General features: G+C 42.2%; 1 protein-coding gene across 15 annotated transcripts in view; it reads left to right on the forward strand.

Annotated features, from left to right (window-relative positions):
• Positions 1-19,072, forward strand: part of LOC131109441 (receptor-type tyrosine-protein phosphatase F-like) — a 185,117-nt gene that overhangs the window by 66,829 nt on the left and 99,216 nt on the right. For all 15 annotated transcript variants that reach the window (XM_058061446.1, XM_058061454.1, XM_058061451.1 and 12 more), the window contains exons 2-3: positions 2,667-2,838; positions 17,552-17,697. In XM_058061446.1, the coding sequence (XP_057917429.1) occupies positions 2,760-2,838; positions 17,552-17,697 (225 nt within the window). In that variant the 5' untranslated portion in view covers positions 2,667-2,759. The remainder of the gene's footprint in view (positions 1-2,666; positions 2,839-17,551; positions 17,698-19,072) is intronic.

Raw genomic sequence — 19,072 nt, forward strand, 5'->3', positions numbered from 1 at the left:
TGTCCTAGGTCTGCCTTTTCCCGGCTGGGCATGCCCAGAAACACCTCACCAGGGAGGCATCCGGACTAGATGCCCGAGCCACCTCAACTGACTCAGGAGAAGAAGCGGCTCTACTCTGATGTACTCAGATGTCGCTGACATCGTGAAAACACAGCCACAAAGTTCAGCACTTCCTGGTCTTTGGTGACGAGTCAAAGTACTAAAGGACTTTCCGACGGAGGAAGAAGTCGCTCGTCTTCAAGGGCAGCTTAAATGATTGACAAGCCAGAAGGGAAACATGGCGGCTTTTACCTTTGCTAATCACAAGAAAGCAGCTAATTGTTAACTGGAGCATTTTTTACAGCGGTAAAAAAAAGATCCTAAAAGTGTGGATGCACACATTTGAACCCGTTTTTTTTTTCTTTTTTTCCTAATGCCTGCAGCCAGCTTTCCAAAAAAAAAAAAAAAAAAGAAGCTAGCTTGCATCAAGTTTGCTGGCTGACAAATTTGTTTTGACGTTCACCTTTTTTTATTTATTTGGTTTTGAATGTATCTCGGTGTGAGCCAGGCTGATAGAGTTGGCTCCTCGCCGTGATCCAAACCCTTGGCGCCGCACGGGATATCTTTCACTGCAGATGCCAAAGTCGGGCAGATGCTCTTCATCTTCAATGAGACAAATTCCTGGAGTGATGTTTAATCTTTATTTATTTCTGCTGCTTATTTACGCCCCGCGTTGGCTTCGTGGAAAGTACTACTCGGGGAGGAGAAAAAAAGGAGTAAACAAAAAACATTAATATAGCCCAGTCAAAGATCCTCTATGTGACACAAGCACTTTGCTGTTTTTAAGGACGTACTGCAAAAACGATCGTCAAAGCTCCTCTACTTGGCAGGGTCACCCTGGCGGCTGTTGTTGCCATACGTCTTTAAAAACAGCAGATGTGCCTGTCATATAAAGTTTAAAGTGTTTTTGTCAGTAGCTCCTTAAAACAAGGAAAGCACTCCTGCCATATAGAGGATCTTTGGCTAGCATTTGTGGCAGTACGTTCTTAAAAACAGAGTGGTCAAGTCGTATAGAGGAGCTTTGACAAAAAACAGCAGACACTCCAGTTGTATAAATGGTCTTTGATAAGTGTTTTTGGCAATAGATCCTTAAAAACAGCAGAGTGAGCAATGTATACACATGATCTTTGACAGTTGGTTTTTTTTTTGCACTCTTGTCTAGTTTTTAATGGCAGGTCCTTAACAACAGCAAAGTGCTCCTGTCATACAGAGCCTAGGTTCCCAAAGTGGGGAACACGTAATGGTCACAGGGCAGAGGTGGGAAAACTACAGCCCGGGGGCCAAATGCGGTCCACCAACAGTTTTGAATCTGGCCGATCTGCTGTCTTAGCTTTTTCTGAGAATGGTGCATTCGGATGCATCGCATAACTCCTCGGGCACAAGTTGCGGTTGCATTCACGGACACTTGGAAATCACAGCAAACACACCCACACATGCAAACCAAATCACGTGATATTAACATAACCAACCGCTAGCTGCTCATGACAGTAAATGTAACAGACGTGGATGCTAAACAAATAGCCTTTCACAGAGATGCTGCTTATCTTTTATTTTTAATTTATTTTAATTTAATTTTATTTTAATTTTATTTTTATTTTATTTTTATTTTTATTTTTATTTTTATTTTTATTTTTATTTTTATTTTTATTTTTATTTTTATTTTTATTTTTATTTTTATTTTTATTTTTATTTTTATTTTTATTTTTATTTTTATTTTTATTTTTTATTTTTAGACGCTGCTTATCATAATTCTTCAACTTTGAAATGAACATAGACTTCATTCAAACCTTTCAAACTTGATGCTAATGTCACCTTGCAAAATTCACATTTTTGACATTTTTTAATTGTTATGAAATGAATGAATTATGATTAAATATTTCAATTAATTGACATAAAAAGATGTGTGCAGGAGTAGGGGGTACACTGCTCATATGGGTCATTTCTCTGAAGGGGTACCCCACCAAAGTTTGGGAACCACTGATATAGAGGATCTTTGACGACCATTTTTGGCAGTGGGTCCTTTAAATCAACAAAGCGTCCCGTCAGTCCTACGAAAGAGCGATGCCCTCCCCCCTCTATTTTATCGTTTTGTTAATTGTTTAATTCATGTGTCACCTGCTGCTTGCAGTGTCCCCTCGGGGTGTGTGCGTGTGTGTGTGTGTGTGTTTGTGCGTGTGTGTTGAATGTTTATGTATGCTTACATGTTGTTGTTCAATGAGATGATGGCACTTTTGCTGATTTGAGGCCACCCGGGGCCGCCATCTCTTAATGAGGAGCACCGAGTGTCACCGGTTCCACGGGGAGCTTTCAAGTCATCTCCACCGTGACCTTCCTTTTGTTGCCGCCACTTCTCCTCCATGAATTATAACTGCGACGCTGCGACGCATTTGTTTTCCCCGACTGCTCTGCCCCGCCGTAGTGTTTTGCTTGTTCGTTGTCTCTTTCCCACGAGCGGGCTTTTGTGGCGACTACGGGATGCCTTGTTGATCCTCGAGATGTCCTCCACGTGTTCCCTTCTCACTTCCTGCCTGCCTGACCTCCTTTGCCTCCTTATGATGACGATGCCGCTCATTCACTTGCATGCAGATGTTTGAAGTGTGAACGCTAATGTTGTGTTTCTCTGGCAGGTTTTAGCCTTTGATTGTGTCAGAGTGGGACGCGTCTAGCAGGGGACCGAGGAGGAGGAGGAGGAGGACGAGGCAGCGGTGCCGACTCCAGACATGGCGCCCCACCCACCCGGATGGGCGTGGCTCGTCCTGCCCCTGCTCAGCTGCGTGGTGATGTCCTCAGCGGCAGACAGTAAGATGCTGCATTCACTGTCTCGAAAAATGTTACACGCGACCTGTCATGATATCATGCTATTATGCTTGTGCTGTTTTTGAGGACCGACTGCAAAAACAGCACTCAAAGATCCTCTATATGGTAGGGGGTGCTCTGCTGTTTTTGAGGATCAACTGCAAAATCAGTACTCAAAGATCCTCTATATGATAGGGGTGCTCTGCTATTTTTGAGGATCGACTGCAAAATCAGTACTCAAAGATCCTCTGTATGATGGGGTGCTCTGCTGTTTTTGAGGACCGACTGCAAAAAAGAACTCAAAGATCCTCTATATGATAGAGGTGCTCTGCTGTTTTTGAGGATCGACTGCAAAAACAGTACTAAAAGACCCTCTATATGATAGAGGTGCTCTGCTGTTTTTGAGGACAGACTTCAAAAACAGTACTCAACGATCCTCTATATGAGTGCTCTGCTGTTTTTGAGGATCGACTGCAAAAAAAGTACTCAAAGATCTTCTATATGATAGGAGTGCTCTGCTGTTTTTGAGGATTGACTGCAAAAACAGTACTCAAAGATCTTCTATATGATAGGGGTGATCTGCTATTTTTGAGGACCGACTGCAAAAACGCTGATCATCGCAACCAAAAAAAACAAACAACAAAAAAAAAAAACCAAAAATATCCAGTAGGTCCTTAAAAACGTAGAGTGCATTTGTCATTTAGATGATCTTTGAGGAGTCCCTCAAAAATAGCTAGGTGGTCCTGTGAAATAAAGGATCTTTGGCCAGCGTAAACGTATTTTAACGTATGGCTACGTTTAGTACTCAGCCTTAGGAGGTCGCACGGTCGGAGATCCATCTGTGTTTTGTTTCTGCTCCATAGACGGCGGCTGTGAATGACAGGCTGCAAAATGGAGCACAAAGACATGTCGAGGCACTGTTGCTTCACCTTTTTGGGGTGGGGTTGGGGGGGCGGGGGGCTACGTGCTTCTCCCGGGTGCCAAGAAAAGGGTCAGGGACAAAATTAATTCAGCACATGACCTCACCTATAGTGCTGTCAGAGGGTCACTGTAATTCAATTATACCCCCAGCATCACAACCCCTCCTACCCCCCCCCAGCCAGCCATGACAGTTGGGCCGTCTTGACATGTTCAGCTCCGGCAGGATTTGTTGTCGTGAACTCTTTGCCTCCTCAAACTGGCTTATTGTCTCTCTTGGCGTGTTGGATTCTTTTGTGACCTTGTAGGAGAGCTTCTCTTCTGGGTTGCTCGTCTCTGCAGCGTCCAAGTCGGACGCTTTCGGCTCCAGAAATATTTTATCAATGTTTTCCTTGTCTCAGATTGGAAGTCTTCCCACTGGAAAAAAAAAAAAAACTAAAAGGAACTCTGTAAAGACATGCTTCTGGTCTGAGGTTAAACGTTGCTTGTATTTTAGTGTGCATGCACGCTGAGGGACGCACAAAAAAAGGCCGAGACCTGTTATTACCACCGAGTGTAGAGCAGACGTAGAATTAAAATAAGACTGTTGGGGGGCGGAAATAACAGCTACCACTAATAGCCGGGTTGTGTACATTTGGTGCCTGTAATTTTGCTGCAACTTGGTTATGTGAACTTGATAGTGCCGCTTTGGATTTCCTGTGTTGTAACGCAGATACCAGACGGATCACATCGGGAGAGTGCATGACAAGGTTTACCATGGCATGGCCTGAGTTTGTCTCATCAAGATTCCCAAAAAAAACATTATTATCTGTCACATTTGTGACAGAAAGTTCCCAATAAAACATACATAAAAACAGGCTTCCATCAAAATATAGAGGTTCCTCCAGCTTTCCTTATTATTCAATGATAACTCAAAAACAGCTTCTACCCCTCAATAATAGCCAAAATAGTTCCCATGCTAGTGTCTGTACAATGTGTATAAAAGTAGGCTTGAATGGATTGTATGATTACAATATGAAATGTTTGTTTATTTAGGCTTTTTATATGTTTTTAGGCTCTTTTTTTTAGAGCTTTTATGTATGGTCGCCAATCACGCACTGACTGGTTGGCACTTTAATTTCGTTGTATCGTAACAGTGACAATAAAGATATTCTATTCTATCCAGAAGGTGCAAGGAAAACCAAAATGTGCGAAAATGAAAGCCATTTTTCCTTTTGAGGGAATCATGTTCAAAAACAGTAGACTTTCCAATAACCATGTACTTTATGTCCCACTTTGGTTTTTGTCTCAGGGTCAAAGTATTTCAAAGAAAACACCATAAACTACAAAATGTTTCAAAATATTTGAATTCAAAATTCAAATCGTGTGGTGCTGAAATTATCGATTAACATTTTTTTAGACTATTCTTTCCATTAATTATTTAGCAAATTAACGAGTACATTGTATCAAAAGTAAACAGAGAAGCAGGGCTGAGGGGGCGGGCCGAGAGCCACGCCCATGCTCCTCTGTGACATCACAAAGGAACAGTTTTACAACGCCCTCCGAAACCGAGCATTCAGAGCATCCCAAAATTCTTTTAGGGTTCACTTCCAAATGCTCAAACCTCATTATCTGAAACTTTTTAACACCAGAATACAACAATTCAACAAACTATGTTGAATTTTCGGATATTTTAAGGTAGCATTTATTTTGCAATGTAGTGAGCAACACTGTCTGTGAGCGCGCACCATTTCATTTTCTATTTACTCTGATCTGTGACAAAAATAAAAATGACTTTTCCAAAGCATCAAATCCAATATAATAAATCTTAATATAAGATGCAGAAATGTTGTTTTGCGGCTTCTTACTTTGGTGCTAAATGTTGTGAAGCGGATGCGTGACGGCTGCAAGGAGCGTGCCAGAGTGCATCGGATGTCCTGCACCAAAAGATGCAGACGTTTGCGGGTGTTTGTTTACTGATGCGCCAATTCTTTGTCTCATTGTGTTCACGCCGCTGCACAATTAAGGCCGGGGGTGGGTGGGGGGGTGATGCAGCAACAGCAGCATCAGCAGCAGCACAAATCAGTCCTGTGGCAGCGCTATCAGGTCTGTGACATTGTTGCATCTTGTTTTGTCATTGAATAGCCGAGCACAATGTAGTGTTATTACAGCTAGTGCTGATCGCAGACATCCCATCGATCCACCCCCCCAACCCCCCCAACCCCCCAGGAGCTGAGCCCAATCAAGTGGCTCTCTGCCGTCACGTCCGGCGTGCTTGTACACAATAGGCCACCAGGGCCCGCAAGGTCAGCCACAAAGTCGCACACGGCCAGCTCCTTTTCCCCGTGGTGAGTTATTCCTCCGGCTTTAATAAGCTTTTGATGTATGTGTCGCCGTGGCTGCGCCTCTCGTGTTATCATCTTTTCATGCCAGGAACACAAAGGCCTTCTTTGGGTGCCCCCCGCCCCCGTTCAATCGCATTAACAGGAGGATTACAATGTCACCTTAATGAAGTGGGTACCTTTTTAAAGTGACTCCTTTTACACCAAACCATTATTTTTAGCAGTGTCGTCATGCTAACATATAACAAAAATATAGTTTGTACTCATACAAATATAGTAGTACCTCTGTTTTTTTTTTGTTTTTTTTTGCTTCCAGACTAAAACCGATTTTTCATGTAATGTAATGTTCCAGGTGTCTGGAATAAATGAATTAATTTGTTCCAAACAAGAATGGTAGTTTCCATGCAGAAAACCGCTACAAATTTTTAGCAAAAAAAAAATTTGTGCTAAAAAAATTTTTTTAGACTGAACATGGGTTGGCGCTGTCCGATATCCAGTGTTTAAAAAAGTAATTCATTATAGTTACTAGTTACTTCTCCAAAAAAGTAACTGAGTTACTTACTGAGTTACTCCACCACAAAAGTAACTAGTTAGCAGTTAAAGTAACTATTGCATTACTCACTCACTGAAGTGGGTACCTTTTAAAGTGACTCATTTTACACCAAACCATTATTTTTAGCAGTGTCATCATGCTAACATATAACAAACATATAGTTTGTTCTCATACAAATATAATAGTACCTCTGTTTTTGTTATTTTTTTGCTTCCAGACTAAAACCGATTTTTCATGTAATGTAATTTTTATGAAATGTAATGTTCCAGGTGTCTGGAACAAATTAATTTGTTCCAAACAAGAATGGTAGTTTCCATGCAGAAACCCGATACAAATTTTTAGCAAAAAAAAAATTTGTGCTAAAAAATTTTTTTTAGACTGAACATGGGTTGGCGCTGTCCGATATCCAGTGTTTAAAAAAAGTAATGCATTATAGTTACTAGTTACTTCTCCAAAAAAGTAACTGAGTTACTTACTGAGTTACTCCACCACAAAAGTAACTAGTTAGCAGTTAAAGTAACTATTGCATTACTCACCCCTGCGTTAGTAACGCCGTTATTTTAAACGCCGTTATTCCCATCACTGATGATATCCATGTAGGCACCCCCCCGCCCCCGCACCCTCCCTTCTGTTTTTGTTTTGGCATTAGCAAGTATTTACATACGCATGTATAGAAATCACCACAAAGGACAAAATAATAATAATAATAATTAGCATATATGCTGAAGAAACAAAGTAATTAAACTTCCAGCTTCCACGTCAGATGGGTAGTTGGACTTTATTTTAAGATGCGTAGCAAAGCCTGTGTTTTCTTACTAAATTGTCCTCGACCAAGCTGTGTGCATAAAGTACGTAGACGAGGCTCTTTAGTATCAAACAGCAAAGACGCCTCTTTCTCGGTTTATGACGCCAACCTCACAAGCGTATCCCCACCCTGTAGGACGAACGGGCCGAGATTAAATTGGCAATCTCCAAAAGCTCCCACAATGCGGTGATGTAATGAGTGTGCCAAAGTGCTTTGCGCAGGGGTGGCCAGACGGGCAGCTGGGCGGCTGGAAATTGGATTGCGTTTTTAACTGTCCATGTGGTCACCCGGTTCAAAATCAAACAGTGACAGAAATTGATTATCTTTTAATTAAAGGTAACCATATCCACCTTGGAGAGCCACTTCCTAGAGAGTAATGTGGTTAACTCACGCGGATCACTCCGGCGGCGGCAGCCGGAGCGCCGCTTCGATAGAGGAAAACCATCCAGGGACAAAAACCCTCCAAAAAACCCAATCCACCTTATTTGCTGAATAGTGTAATTTCGAACACGGACACATTTGAAGCAGACTTGTTTCCAGAAGACGGTGCGGCAATGTCAGAGTGGAGGGTGGACGGAGTCTGGCGAGGTTAATGATGTGAGATTAATCGTTTAATTAGGGAGCTCAATAGCGGTGCTGGAGGCAGTCACCCAAACCCTCAGCTGTGTCCCAGATCCATCAGTGCCATAGGACGCCGAGATCCGCCGCCAGTCTCTTCCAGAAAAGGACGTTTTCATTTTACACGGAGACCTTGACGATGCAGTTTGGGTCTTAACCATGACCGAGGGGTTCCGAAAGTCACTTTTTAAGGATCCAAAAGTACTGTAAACTAGGCTCGAACTAAATATTAGGTCAACATGAAGCAACCAGTTGGTGTAATGTTCAATGCCAGCTTCTTCACAAGTCAGAAAGCTGTTAAATGCCTGACTGTGTTTGTCTGTTATGATGACGCCCATCCAATCGGAGCTAGTGGAGACTTAAATTAGCTAAAGAGGAGGGCGGTGGGGTCGGTCAAGACCATTGTTCCAATGGTAGCATGGCTTTGTGGTCTCCAAGGGAGGGCTAATCCAGAGGACACACGTTAATTAGATGAGTGGTGGGTGGGGTCGGGGTGGGGGTGGGATTTGGGGTCAGTATCTAACCTCAAAATGGGATCCCTGAAAAGTTGGGACTCTTCTAGCCAGCTGAGCCCCAGCACCTCTCGGGATCATTTAATACACTTAACATCTAGCCCACATTGATCTATCAATTTTGGGTTTTCAGGCAACCCCCCCCCCCACGACCCCCCATCGTATCCACTTACCAGAGTAGTTTTCATTTCCATTACAATGGTGTCACATGCTATTCAAAACGTCCCATTTTGAATGTTTCATTTGCACAAACTAAATGCAAAGAGCCCATAAAGCAATGTGCCGGCGTTGGACTCGTACGCCTTCCCGGGACCGATACTACATAGTATTTCATGCAATCATGGATTCCCCTTCTCTGGCCCGTTCTGAAGGTTTCTTTTCCCCCAAATTGTTTTAGTTTGTCCTTGCCCGGTTGGCGTTCAGATCAGGGGATGTCGTCCATCTTTTATGATTACGGTCTATGGAAATAAACTTGACTTGACTGACGTACATCTTTATTATGTTTATGCTGGTGTTTGAAGGGCGGTTATGGTTACTAGTGGAGGTGAATTTATACCCTGGAGTGACTTATAGTCCAGAAAATACGCTAATTGTCTGTAGGTCATTGGGCATTTATCTGTTGATATATCGGATCTCCGTTAGCGTCACCAATCACTTCCGGAAGGGCCAACTCTAATTGAAACATATTCCATCCAAATGAGTTTTTCCCAAAGGAAATAATATAAATCCATTTAATCCATTCTGGAGACTCAAAAATGTAAACTGTTAACTTTTTTTTAGAATAGTTTTTCCATGCAAAAACAATTAGAAATGTATATAAATGTGTAAATATATGTATTTATCCCTTTCACTTCTCATTTATTTATATACATTACTGTTGTATTGACACTTTGCCACGCCACACTAACTAGCTACTACAACCAGAATACGGCAAAATACTATGAATACTACTACATAGGTGCAGCTTGTACTGTATATGAAACTCTAAAAGCGACCTTTGTAGGCGCCATACTGTAGGGGCGTCCCATTACGTGCAGTAATGAGGTGTCTTTTTATCCTCACAGAAAAGAGAAAGACGTGCGTTCGTGTCTCACATAAGGATTGTGGTTGACGGGATTGACTGAATTCCAAAAAAAGTGCAGTTTTCTTTTCATGTCACTTTTACCTTCATTGAATACGTGCTTGGTGATAAAGATGGCCGTGGCACGGCGAGATCCACCTTTGTGTTTTCTTAGGACTTATTTCTTGAATTTTTATCTTCTTTATCAAACATGCTGGCGACTGAATCTTTCTTTGGATACATTTCGGGTTATTTCGCAAAACACGAATGAGACATTTTTTTTGTGTACTTTATACATTTAATGGCATATACAGGAGAGTGAAGATATTGGATAATTCTACTGTGTTTAGTATTTGCATGTATTAGTAGTCATTAGTTATGATGGTCTTTGTCTTGTTTTAACGCTGGCTAAATGTTGTCATGTGACATCCACGAGGGGGGGGGGGTTGAGTCACGTTCACCGAAATGCAGGTTTGACGCCTGAGTAAAGTACAAGCCGCCCCATGTGCTGGCTATTAAAAAGTGAAGCGGTTATTCTTAAAACATTTGTTTTAAATACCCACTCCAGGCGTCCTCCTCAAATCACAGTGCGGTTTGTCTTTTTTCCCCCCAAATGTCACATGGTGCTTATTGGCCGTCGACAAGAGTGTGCATAGACGTTAGCCTCCATAATCGGAGCCGGAGAAGATGAAAGCTGTTACATAACCGAGGCTCACACTGGGAAGGAGAGGAGCGAAGGGTAATTGCACTTAGAGTTCTTGTTCTTTCTGTGCTGTCTTGAATAATTCACAGAAAGCTGCGAGGCTTTGATAGAACCATCTACTCGCGTCCCCGGCAACCACCCCGCCCCCAATGCCCCTTCATTGGGACACTGGGGTATTGAAAGTTTCATGTTTTTTTATTTTTTATTTTTTTTCTCTCTGGCCGCTATAGGTTTAGACGGCGTTTCGGTTCGGCCAGCAGTGATGACTCACATCAGGTCGTCGGGGACACGGAAGCGACACTCTCGGGCTTGCACGCCATGGCTTGAAAAAGAAGAAAAGCCTGGTTTGACTCCACTCAGTAAACCGTTAGCGAAACCCTACGAAAGAACATAACTGCTGTGTTCTCTAATTAGTGTCAGGTCAAAAAAAAAAACGTGGCTGTAGGCAACCTCCTGATGTTGTTTTCTTAAAGCTATTAACCGATAACTGTTTTGGTAATTAATTCATGTTCATTTATGTAAATTAGGGGCGCTCCAATCAATCGCCCACCGATCAAAATCAGCTGATATCAGTGAAAAGTCATGGTATCGATATTATCGGCTGATACTTGCCAAAAAACATCGATCCCCTCACCTCCGAATGCTGACTGAGCATTGCTGCTATTACAACAGCGGTTCTGTTGCGACTGTGTTGTGCTGATATATTATATGATATTATGATATATATATTATATTATATTATATATATATATATTATTATATCAAGTAAAAAAAAATGAACTTGTATGCTGTCTATAATGAGTTTTCAAATGACGCAAATAACAATTAACGCCAATTAAAATCCCCTGCGCTTTTGTTAAATACACATCCCGGCTATAATTACAGCAATTACGGTAACTAACAATTACTAATTCCACAAAATCGATAATTATGCTGTTCTTTACATCACATTATCAGCCAGTTATTGGCGACAACAAAAGGACCACAGGAGCATGTTTTTATCAGTCATTGACGAATAATAAAAGTAATAACTAATCTACACAGTACTTTTCCATCTTCAGTTCCAAAACACAAATGCAGATCTAATGTTGATGGGCTTAAACAGCCCAAATTGCCTCAATCTCATTGGGGTAAATAACTTACAGGAGCGGGGGGGTTTGGGGGGGGGGGGCTGTATTTGGACTTCATTGCAAACAAGCCGCCCGCTAATGGCCTGCAAAGGCATAAATGGAAGCGTTCCATTAAAACCAAACGCTCCGATGACATCAGACGTATCCCCCGCTAAGTGTCGCCTGGTGAAAATGATAACTTGCTAATCTATTATTCATAAGAATTAATGGTTTTCACTCAACGGCGCGCACATCGATCCCTGATACTCGACACCGCAAAGAGGAGCAGGTTTGGGAATATGCTAATTGTCGCTCCCGTTTGTGAGCGTCTTTCTACTTTCTTTGCGTTCGGCAATCGGGCAACGTTGAAAAGCACATAAAATAGCTGTTAGCTGCTCCTATTTTAGCGGCTAAATCGCAACCGCTTTGCTCTGTTTGACGAGTGCGGCAGAATGTGTGGCAATTAACGCTTGCGTTGACAGTGAAGGAACACTGAGGAAATATTAAATACCAACTGTTAAATACTCGGGAGACTGGGGTACGAGTATGACTACTGCAAAGATGTACTCTGGTACCAAAGTTCCGTAAGAAGAAAACTGAAACCTTTGGGGAAAAAATGTAAATCCAACAAATTTGTTGCCATACAATTAGCGTTAGCGTGCTACCTGTTGCTTTGGCATGCTAATACGTTTTGTATAACTTAAATTGGGCTCCTTTTCTTGGCCAATTTTAGTTTTATTGAGGTATCGAGCCTTTTTCCGGTTACTTTGGCATGCTACTTGACGCTCGCTTATGTTTGTTTATGCTAAGAACTCTGCGTATTCATTTGTACAGTTACACTTATTTGTTGTTTTTGTTTTCTTTTTTTATTATTAACTGGTTAGCAATATTTAAGCATGATTTTTATACTATTTTCTCTGCATTTTTACCAACATTGTAGTTCTTGAGCCTTTTCCGGGAGTGGCTTGTAAATCCAACAAATTTGTTGCCATACAATTAGCGTTAGCATGCTACCTGTTGCTTTGGCATGCTAATACGTTTTGTATAACTTAAATCTGGCTCCTTTTGTCGGCCAATTTTAGTTTTATTGAGGTATCGAGCCTTTTTCCGGAAATGACTTTCTTTCAGCTGTTGCTTTGGCATGCTACTTGCTAATGCTAATGCATTTTCATTTGACCCCAATGAGAAATCTTTATAACAAATATCCATATATGCGTGGGGCACTTTAAATTGTTTTTACGACTTAATCATAATCACGGCTGTGTCATTGGTCCTAGTATATGTTAGAGCGGCCTATGAACGTATGAACGCCGACTGGAAAGTCTACATAATGATGATACAGTCAGACCAGACAAGAAGTTTGGATTTATAGGAGTATTTTTTCAGCAAGTTGAACGGTACGACATCTAATCTCATCATTTAATCCGGCGCCTTGTCTCTAGACAAACACAAGCAATATATTCCCAAGTCTAGAACCTCAGCCTCCACAACATGACAGTTCTGGCGAACGCCACCTGGAAAGGAGCATGTGTTAAAGGCACGTGTGTCAAGATAGTGACTTTGGAGCATTATTTAGATGTGTGGGGGGGCAAAAAAAACCCAGAGAGAAAGAAAGTGAGAGAGTGCACATCTCGGAAGGATTTGCATAGGTAGGCTTATGTGTTCTTCACCTCATCCCTGCCGTTGTTTTCATGTGACAAGTGGCTGACGTTCGGGGAAATGGGACACACAGCAGTGGAAAAAAAAAGGCTTTGAGAAAAGAAGTGACAAAACCTAACAGTGTGATAACCTCAACTGTCACTAATGGAGGAACACCCAGTTCTCATCCAAATAGAACCTTCTGGCCTTTTGTTGGAGTGCCATTACCCTGTGTACATAATGTGTGTGTGTGTGTGTGTGTGGTCAAGCCAAACATCTTTTGACATTTTCTGACTGATCTGGATCAGCCTTTATCCGTTTACAGTGCAGTTTTTGCTTTGACTGTATAGTCAACTTTGACTTTGGAAATTAGCAATCAACACATTTTCCTCTTGATTAGATCGTGCAAAATGTTGGATTTATCCATCGATAAATGCGAACATTGAGGCGGGGCTCACACTGAATCCGTTTCAGCTCCGGTCCTGATCCAGTCCGGCTTGCCACAAAGTGCCACTCACACCGACTCCAGTCGGCACTACACAATTAAAGGCAAAATACCCCCAAAACAGGCCGCTTGGTTGGGCCTGCCGAAAAATAGTGACCATTATTTCGAACCCTTACCCGGTATTCTGCTTGTGTTGCTAAAATTTACCTTAGGGGCCACAGTGCTCCTGCAAATCAGGGGGCCTCTATCAACACAAGCGAATTCCAAACCCGGAATGGCCAAAGGACCCTAGCGCTGGTAATAATAATAATAATAATAATCACTATTATGGTCATAGGGAATGTAACCGTACACCCTAAGAACTGTTAAGTTGGTACCTTAGGTAGGTTGGTACCTTAGGTGCTTAGGTATAGGGTTAGCCTTCTACCATCTATTTTGACACCAAACCCGTCCATGTAGACCTTGTAGATGCCCCAGTTTTTGTAGGATTCAGTTTTTGAGGAAAGTTGGATCTTGTGGTATCAATAAGGTGGTCTGCATGTAAGACGAGCTATTCTGTGGAAACGTTTTTTATATATATTTTTGGGTGTCTGGAACAGATAAATAGGGTTTACATGATATCCTATGAGAACAATGTTTTAGTTTGTTGTTGAAAAGCGAGGTAGCACTTTATTTTGGTCATTTTCCATGAACCCGGCCTCGGACTTAGAAAGGTCAAAGCTCATCTACTCATCCCCCAAACTCTTGTGATGTCTAAGCCTCAGCTTCTAAACGTTTTTCCTAACGCACTAACGAAGACTGCATCTTTAATTTGCGGCCCGGGACTCCTGTTCGGTGCCGTCCGATCCACCATCGCAGTGCATCAAAAAGCGTCCACCGGAGAGCAACGACACATAGATGTTAGCAGAAGGAGTCGCTAAGTGAGGCCAGAACAGCGCTAATAGGTCTTTAGAATGGCGAGCCAGCGCCCTTTGCACGCACGGATGCATGCTGTTGCATACGCTCTTAAGAGCTTATCAGGTTAGAATCATTAGCGCTGCCTGCAGTCACAGTCGGATGCCGCAGAAAAGGATCCAGCGATTGGTGGCTTACACTGTAAATATTTTCACTCTGACTACCGGGACCAAAATATCACCCAAATGTCAGCCAGGTTTGGGAACAATGAAAGGGAGGCACAGGTCACAGAAGTGCGGCGGCGTGGGGGGGGGGGGGGTTATTGTGTATCGTCAAGCACGCATAACAACCCGAGCGATGGCACACTTTTCTTACTGTGAATTTAAATTGCCGTGCAAGTGTTGTGGAAAACAGCCCGTGTTTAATTCCAGTTGGCGTTTTTATTATTGCACACACCAAAGTAAAACACCTCGTAGCGATGGGCGCTAAGTAACATCCCGTTTATGGCGGATTATCCCGCTTGGACTTTTAAGCAGGAAAGTTGTCACATTTATTCTGGTGCCTCCAATACGTTGGATTTGCATCTTGCAAGCTTACAAGACTTATATATATATACTATATATATACGTATATACATACACTTACAGTATGTGCATATGTTGAGTATACATTTTAAGCAGATCCAGGATGAAAAGTCTACCTTTAAAGAGCTAATATGCTAATATTCATGTAACAATGTGTTTATTATTGTGACTGTGATTTATATATTGCATTTTTATATTCCAATTTCTCATTTTAACTCTTTCTAAGTACAAAAAATGTATTATAAAATAAATTATAATATATAATTTCTTATTACACAGTGTAGTCGTGCTTAAAGGGGACCTGTTTTGCTAATTGTTGGCCCTTTGTATCGCGTTGTGGACTCGTACAGAGCAGTTACACACAATAACCAGCTTTTTAGATCTTCCAGATTCCGCACCCGTTTCTGCGGTGTTTCCACGGATTTCCTGTTTAAGTTACTCCACCCCCACAGCCCTCCTCAGGGTACGCCCACTCCGCTATAATTGGTCACACTCCCGAGCGCTCCTGAGGACTTCCTGACAGCTGCCGAGCTCATTTTGTCAGATTATTTGCACACAATAAAGACATTTCTGACATTTAGAAATTGTTACTTATATGGCTTATGGCCTCCCAAGCGCTCCCGAGGACTTTCTGACAGCTGCCGAGCTCATTTTGTCAGATTATTTGCACACAATAAACACATTTCTGATATTCAGAAATTGTTACTTATGGCTTATGGCCTCCGAAGCGCTCCTGAGGACTTCCTGACAGCTGCCGAGCTCATTTTGTCAGATTCATACTTTTAATAGTATGAAATATGGTATGCTTATATTAATAGTTTGTCCTTTTGAACATGCATAATTTCAACAATACAACACAAAATGACACAATATAATAATAATCGTTATTACTACTAGTAGTAGTAGTTTTGCAAAAGTATTACAGTATGGTAAAATGGATGATTCTGAGCTAATTAGTCATTCTCTTCCTCCTCTGCCGTGAGGTCTGTCGTCGGAGAACAAAGCTGTGGCAGCCATTTCCCTGGTGTACACCCACTGCAGGAAAGCTGGTGTCTCCTCTGTGTACACAGTGTAATAATTCCACCCCCGTGTGTGTGTGTGTGTGTGTGTGTGTGTGTGTGTGTGTGTGTGTGTGTGTGTGTGTGTCCACATGGCGTTGTCGTCCTTGCCAGCGTGCTGTAGGTGTTCCCCACCCTCCCTTTGTAAGGACTCTGGAGATGTAAAGCGAGCAGGTAGCGAGTGCTATTGAAGCCAGACCGGTATTATTATTATTACGGCTGTAAATAAAGGCGGGGTGTGTCGCATCGTGGTGCCAACTGCGAAACGCACGCGATGGTGGCGGGCGTGGTGCTCGGTGAAGGTAAACAAGGCCGAAGCAGGAGTTGGCACCCTCCGCAATCACACGGTGGGACGTTTACACCAACCAGGTTTTTTTTAAAGACGTGTTTTTATTTTTGTTTTGGTCTATAGTCTGCATGCAGACTGCCAGACAGGGACTTTCTAAAACTTAACGTCAGTGGGGACAATAACTTTTTGAACATGTTTTATGTACTAATGGAAGCTACATTTACTCTATGTAATATATATTGTTTTTTTAATTTAATATTTTTCATTATTTTTTTCTAGCACGGGGGTGCTGGAGCCTATCCCAGCTGTGTTCCAGCTGCGAGAGGTGGGGTCCACCCTGGACTGGTGGCCAGCCAATCACAGGGCACATATATACAAACAACCATTCACACTCACATTCATACCTATGGACAATTTGGAGTGGCTAATTAACCTAGCATGTTTTTGGAATGTGGGAGGAAACCGGAGTACCCGGAGAAAACCCACGCATGCACGGGGAGAACATGCAAACTCCACACAGGGATGGCCGAGAGTGGAATTGAACTCGGGTCTGCGCGCTAACCACTTGTCCTCCGTGCAGCCCCTTTAATATTTTTATTGTACTATTTTTAGTTTTTTGCTAATGTGCTCTGCTGTCTCCTTATGTAAGCCATCTTCATTTAATATATGGTTTCTAAATTTTAGTCAATACACAAAAAATTGTCTTAATTTATGATTATTTATTTAATTTTTTAATGAATTTTTTAAATATTATTTCTTTGTCTTTTTTTTTTTTTTTAAAACATTGTGACTTTTCCCAAATTGACTTTCTTCCATCTGTGATTGGATGGCCACCAGTCGAGGGTGTACCGTGCCTGTGGCCTGAAGTCAGCTGGGATAGGCTCCAGCAAACCTCTGTGACTCTAATGAGGATAAGCGGCATAGAAAATGGATGGATTGGATTGGATGACCTTGACACCTGCTGACACTTTTTGGGTTTCTACGGCAAATATTCTCGTATGGACGGAGATATTTAAGGGCGAGTGAGACTTCCTCTTTTGATCAGTTCCTCATTTTAAAACATCTGAGCTGCAGATGTGATGAGCGGGAAAGACGGAACACGTGTGAAATGTTGTGGTGTCGTTTGTGTTTGTGTGCCGCACAACGCCCGTTATCTTTCCGAGCATCTTTCCGTCTCATCTTACACCAGGTCTGCTTTGTCCTCCTCAGGCCTGCCAACTTTCATCAAATCCCCCGAGGACCAGACGGGCATCTCGGGCGGGGTTGCGTCGTTCGTGTGCCAGGCCACGGGAGAACCCAAACCCCGAATCACCTGGATGAAGAAGGGCAAGAAAGTCAGTTCTCAGCGCTTTGAGGTGAGCACAAACAATGAACGTGAGGACACTTGTGAGGACAAACAGTAGGAACGGGAATGTGTGGCGTCTTCCATTAGCGGCGATTCGCCGGGAAACAAAACACATCTGCTCTCTCGCTTTCCCTTTGCAAGCCCGGGCAGCCTTGCCTTGGCTTTAATCTTCCTCCATCTTGGTTTATATAGTCCACTTCATCCTTGTCTTCTCACACCCTCATCCCTCCCATGCTGTTCCTCGCCTATCATCTCCACCTATAGACCCCCCCCCCCCCCCTCCCATCGTTGATGTATGACTTACTCTCTCCTTCTTTGAACGCATGAACAAAAAGATGAGAACACACACCATCCGCTAACCTAATCCGGCTACACTGCTAGCGGGTCTATTGGGTTAGGCTCCGGGCGGGTCTTCAAATAATGCATATCAGGTCTATCAGGCGTACTGGAAAGAACCTCTCAGGGTCGTGTCCTTTATGGGCGATGGGGGTTTTCCTGGTGCTGATCCTGTCCAAGCGGGAAATAATCAGCCAATTAAGTCGCTATTCCGTTGAGATGATCGTTGATGTTGGCTCCTAACGGTTTCTACAGCCGGTCGATGCCGGGTAGCGACACGCGAGCTGGAACCAACGGAATATTATATTATTATATCGTTATATTATTATTATTACATTCCTAACAGGCTGGTGTGTAATATGAATATCATCGCAGATGTCTTCCAAATTCTAATTCGGTTTCTGTGAATTTGAATTGAGGTGATAAACAGGAAGTAGAATTAAAATTCCATGTATTCCAAAGTCCTGCTTATCCTCATTGGTATGCTTACGTAATTACAGTATCGACTATTAGGAATGAAAGCATCTCGATAAAACAGATCATTTCATTTGATGTATTATCGCATTTTCAGAATACTTTACTTCATCAAATATTCAATAATAATAATAATAATAATAATAATAAATAATAAATAATAACAATAATAATAACATAGTAATAAATATACAAATATACAACTAACGATACATAATAGTACATAGTAATAATAATAAGTAGACGCGCACTCGATAGCCAAGACCTCCGCCAAGCGTCATAGTCCCGCCCCCATAATTTGATTGATTTATTTTCCGACTTCCAAATTCTTCCAAATTCCAAATTTTATTTGCCTGAATTGAAATTCCAAAGTCAGAATTCCAGAAGATACTTTTCGGTGGTAGATCCATCCATCTACCGATGTGTACAGAGTTCCCACATGGACAGGAAGTGATGAACAGGAAGTGAGACGTCCATGATTATACCAGGAGACTCATGCTCTCCTATTGTCATGTGCTAGCATGCATCGTTCCCGCTTCCTGAAGGCAACATTATCCCACCGCTTTAGCTTTAGA

This window comes from Doryrhamphus excisus, chromosome 22 (genome assembly GCF_030265055.1).
Source record: "Doryrhamphus excisus isolate RoL2022-K1 chromosome 22, RoL_Dexc_1.0, whole genome shotgun sequence".
Classification (NCBI taxonomy): Eukaryota; Metazoa; Chordata; class Actinopteri; order Syngnathiformes; family Syngnathidae; genus Doryrhamphus; species Doryrhamphus excisus.